General features: G+C 35.3%; 1 protein-coding gene across 1 annotated transcript in view; it reads right to left on the reverse strand.

Moving 5' to 3' along the window:
* Positions 1-703: 703 nt before the first annotated feature.
* IL15 (interleukin 15) overlaps positions 704-4,190 on the reverse strand; it is a 36,698-nt gene continuing 33,211 nt past the window's right edge. The window contains exons 3-6 of the mRNA XM_010289873.1: positions 3,490-3,571; positions 2,958-2,999; positions 1,405-1,548; positions 704-817 (exon numbers count right to left, since the gene is read on the reverse strand). Coding sequence (XP_010288175.1) covers positions 704-817; positions 1,405-1,548; positions 2,958-2,999; positions 3,490-3,571 — 382 coding nt within the window. The remainder of the gene's footprint in view (positions 818-1,404; positions 1,549-2,957; positions 3,000-3,489; positions 3,572-4,190) is intronic.

Below are 4,190 nucleotides of genomic sequence, written 5' to 3' on the forward strand. Positions count from 1 at the left end.
TTATAATGATAATAATATATATAATAATATATATTATATATTAAGAGGTAGCCAAGAGACCTTTAAGACAAATTGGCCTCAGCTTGTGTTTTGACACTAGTTCATTGAAGGAATGTTAATGAGAAAAAAAATAGCAAGGAAAACTGTCAGACATAACTAACAACAGAACTGAGAGATGAGCTAGGTTCTTCCGGGAGCACAGATGGTAAAGGGATAGATCTCAGAAAACAAAAATAGCTACAGCCAAATGCTTTAACAGGGTATGATAATTTTATATTCATAATAATAAAAGAGCTTTTCTCTGAAATCCCATTCAGTTAGCACCAAACGTGGGGGATGTTCATGAGGAGGTTCCCACTGCTGATATCCTGAGGTCTTTTTAGAGGATTTTGTTGAAAGGTTGGTAAGTTAGGCAGGATTTCTCTTCTGGTGGACTTACAAAAAAATGAAGACACTTTAAGTCAAGAAGAAGCTTTAAACCCTGTTAAATTCCTTTCATTTATATTTCATAAGTAATATCATTTGTACCTATTCAGTTATGAATAGATTGTGAATTACAGGGATTTTGTTATTCTTTTGTTTATGTGTTATGCTATGTAAGTAGGATTGTAAGTGATGTTCTTTCCAGTTTATTGCTGGCAATAATCTTACTTGTCTGAGGATGTTCGTGGAAGAATCTTGGTTCCCACCTCATGCCTTTTGGTCAGTGTTTGCATTCCTTCTGTATAACCTTTACAAAATTCTGTATAAATTCTGTAAAATTTTTTTCTTCATACTCTTCACATTCTTTGCATTTTGCTGATGATGTGGAATTCAGCTGAAAACCAAAATGCAATAGTAAAGCAGGATACTGATCTATTTGTTCTGACAGAAACCTAACCCTTGCTTGTTGTTTTTGTGAATATCTCCAAGGCAGTCAATGTCTACAAAAAGCATTGCTGGAGGCTTGCACAGTATTTATGGTCTGTGCAGCTCCTGCCTTGCTTTCTGAGTAGGATCAGCTTTCAAGGATGCAGCACTTCAGTGAGTGATGCAAGTGGCTGTCCCTTTGGAAATTAGGATACTTTTTTGTATGTGTCTGAGCATACCTTACTTTAGATACTGAAGTTACAAACTGTTATTTATACATACATATTCAAACACCCTGACATATGTATGCAGGCATGCACAGTCAAAAATACTTGCTTTGATGGGAATCCTGAAAGTGTTTTTCTTAAAGAACACTAAATTCTGCTTTTTCATTGTTGTATATGTAGCTTTTTCATAGTTACATGTACAGGTTACTGGATCCCATTTGCTTTCATCTGTACCTTCCCACCTTTTTTTATAACAAAAGAGGTGTTTATGCTACTGAAGAAAGTCTTGTGACTTCCCTTTTTTCCACAAACTGTTGGTGTTACTTACCCTGTTTTTTTCTAAGCTTGCATTTCCGTTTTTCCATATGTTCAATACATACTGTGTTTTACTACAATTTTTGATAAAACATTCTTGAAGAATCACTTTTGTCTCTAAGAAAAAGCATCTCATTACAGGTTCTTGGCATTCTGTCTGAAAAAAATGAAGTTGTAATAGTTTTACAATTAAAAAGGAATAAGTGAATATAAAATACAATTTACCACAAAGTGGCTGATTTTTATTTACTGGATATCTCTTCTTACTGTTCAAATACTTTTAAATATCTACAAAGATTGGCTGTGAGAGCTAACAACATAGAGGCCAGCCAGTTTGTTAAGATGAGGTGAAATGTAGTGTCTTGGTGAAGAAGATAGGAAAATAAATAAGATAGGAATTTAGGATAGAATTAAATGTAGTGCAATTAAATTGGTATTATTCTTACTAGTTTTAGCACTTTAATACAGAGGTTCAAGGATGTGTTCAAGCCAGGTTGGATGGGGCTTTGAGCAACCTGGCCTAGTGGAAGGTGTCCCTGCCCATGGCAGGGGGATTGGAACTAGATGATCTTTAAGGTCCCTTCCAATCCAAACCATTCTGTGATTCCATGATATGAATTCAAAATAGGTAGGAGAGAAGAGAAAGTAGATAATACCTGTATTTCACAAATTAAAGAAAAAGAAGCAGAGGTACTAATTTCTCCAACAAGTCGAAAATAAAGCCAAGAATAGGTCCCAGGTTGTTTCACTTTCACACTTTCCTTGTGTGAATGTTTATGTTGTCAGGAAGGCAATGTCTCAGAAGCAGGCTACTACCACAGCAATGAATCCAGCCGATTCCACCAAGGCTATACAAAGGTGACTGCTAGGAGTGGGGTATTGGCTGGGTTCAGTTTCTTGGTGGGATGCATGTGTGTCCCATGGAGTGCAGATTGAGCTCCACAGCAACAGATTATGAAAAAGTCTCTTCAAGAATGAATTTATGGAAACTGCATTTAAGATTGTAATATTTTACATAGGTTTCAATGATTGTATTAAGACTTGTATTGACAAATTAACATAATTAATCCTTTGCAGGATAAATTATAGTCTGCATCTATTAGAAATCTAAATCCTTGAGAGTACCTAGGCGTTTGCTGCTAAGCTAAGGAATGGTAAAAGCAGAGGTAGATGCTGACAGTTACTCTCCATATTCCACTTCTCCAATATTTTATTCCATTAGTCCATGGTGCTTGGGAAGTATTTTCTTTGTCACTTTTTCCCTCCCTCAGATTACAAACTAATACCAACATTATTTTAGCAGTGTTTGCTTTGGTAAGATCATTTTGAATCATCCCTTTTAATTGATTAATTTTAATAGCAGGTGAATCAGTAAGAATAATTTATACCTGCATACATAATTTATCATAAGTATTTTAACTAATAGAACTGTTCCTTCCAAGACAAATTATTTCATTTCTGAAACTTATCTTAAATTAAACCAAGGCTGCCTTAGGAGAAAGTAGCTAGTAAAGAAATGAAGCTACCATATTAGACCAATTGTGGTCAAATTTTAAGTTTACTTACATCCTCATCTGTGTTTGCAGTATATAAACTGACATCAATGTCCTAAAAGAAAACAAGAGTTAGAATTATGAACATTAACTAAGAGATTTAGAGATAATAAAGCTAATTCTGCAAGACCTGGATTAGCTCCAAGTTCAAAGGCTCAATCCATCCAGGTACTGGGAGCCAGCAAGTCAGAGAATCTTAAAGTCACCTAGTAACCTGCAGGATGGGCTTCGCTGTGAGGAGGACTCATCAGAATAAAGTCCCACAATACTTTCTCCAAAGGAGCTAATTCCCAAGCCCACTGCCCCTTTTCTTAAGAAAAGTGAGAAAGAAAACAATATTTAATTCTAGAGTCTGCTGTATTTGGTCGACTTGAATTCCCTTTAACCTTCTATTCCTTTGCTTCCAGCCGTGAAACAGCATTGTACAAACATGATCCCTTTTCCTGCTCCCTGTCACTGACACTTGTTAGCCGAGTACAGTGCTAAATATTTAATTATGTCTGCTCCTGTGATTATATGAAAAGCTGACTTTTTTATGAACTTACTTTGGATGTCTTGATCTGCTCCAGATCTTTCAGAACTTCTGCCCACTTGCAATGACCTGCTGCTGTCTTTGGTACATAAGCACTAGAACAGAAGAAAACCAGTGACCTTCAGGCTAAACAGTAGGTATACACAACGTTTATGTTGAAAGACAGAGTCCAAGATTATTAAGATACTATAGATACATTGTTTACATGTATATATACGTATGGTAAATGTGTGGGGCAAGTGTATTTGACAAATTATAAAATCATATAAATACTTGCAATCTATACTTCAGTCACGCACTGTATAAACAGTCAATGTGTTTTTTAAAAAGGCCAGTTTTATAGAATGTAATGCAAACGAAAGGTTCAACCACTTAATGTAAAATACCTACAATTCTTTTGAAGTATACCAAAAAATCACAAATTTCAAAGTCTCTTATACTGAAAATTACCCCCTGCTACTATGGAATTTCTGCCTTAAGACCTGTAGAAATATTATTTGTCATTTTAAATGTAATTTTTTGTGAACAGGAAAGCTTCCTTCTGCTATGGATAAGATTTTGCTCAAAGTGAACCACTAAATGGTAGAAGGCAGATTTCCTTCTCCTTGGAAGATTTTTGGAATGTGAATTGCAGTTTTAATGTATCACCAGTTGGATCCTTAATTTGGATGCCTTTCAGTACTGCTGTACTATAAATTATATGCAACCATGTAG

The sequence above is a fragment of the Phaethon lepturus genome, unplaced genomic scaffold (assembly GCF_000687285.1).
Source record: "Phaethon lepturus isolate BGI_N335 unplaced genomic scaffold, ASM68728v1 scaffold4606, whole genome shotgun sequence".
Lineage (NCBI taxonomy): Eukaryota > Metazoa > Chordata > Aves > Phaethontiformes > Phaethontidae > Phaethon > Phaethon lepturus.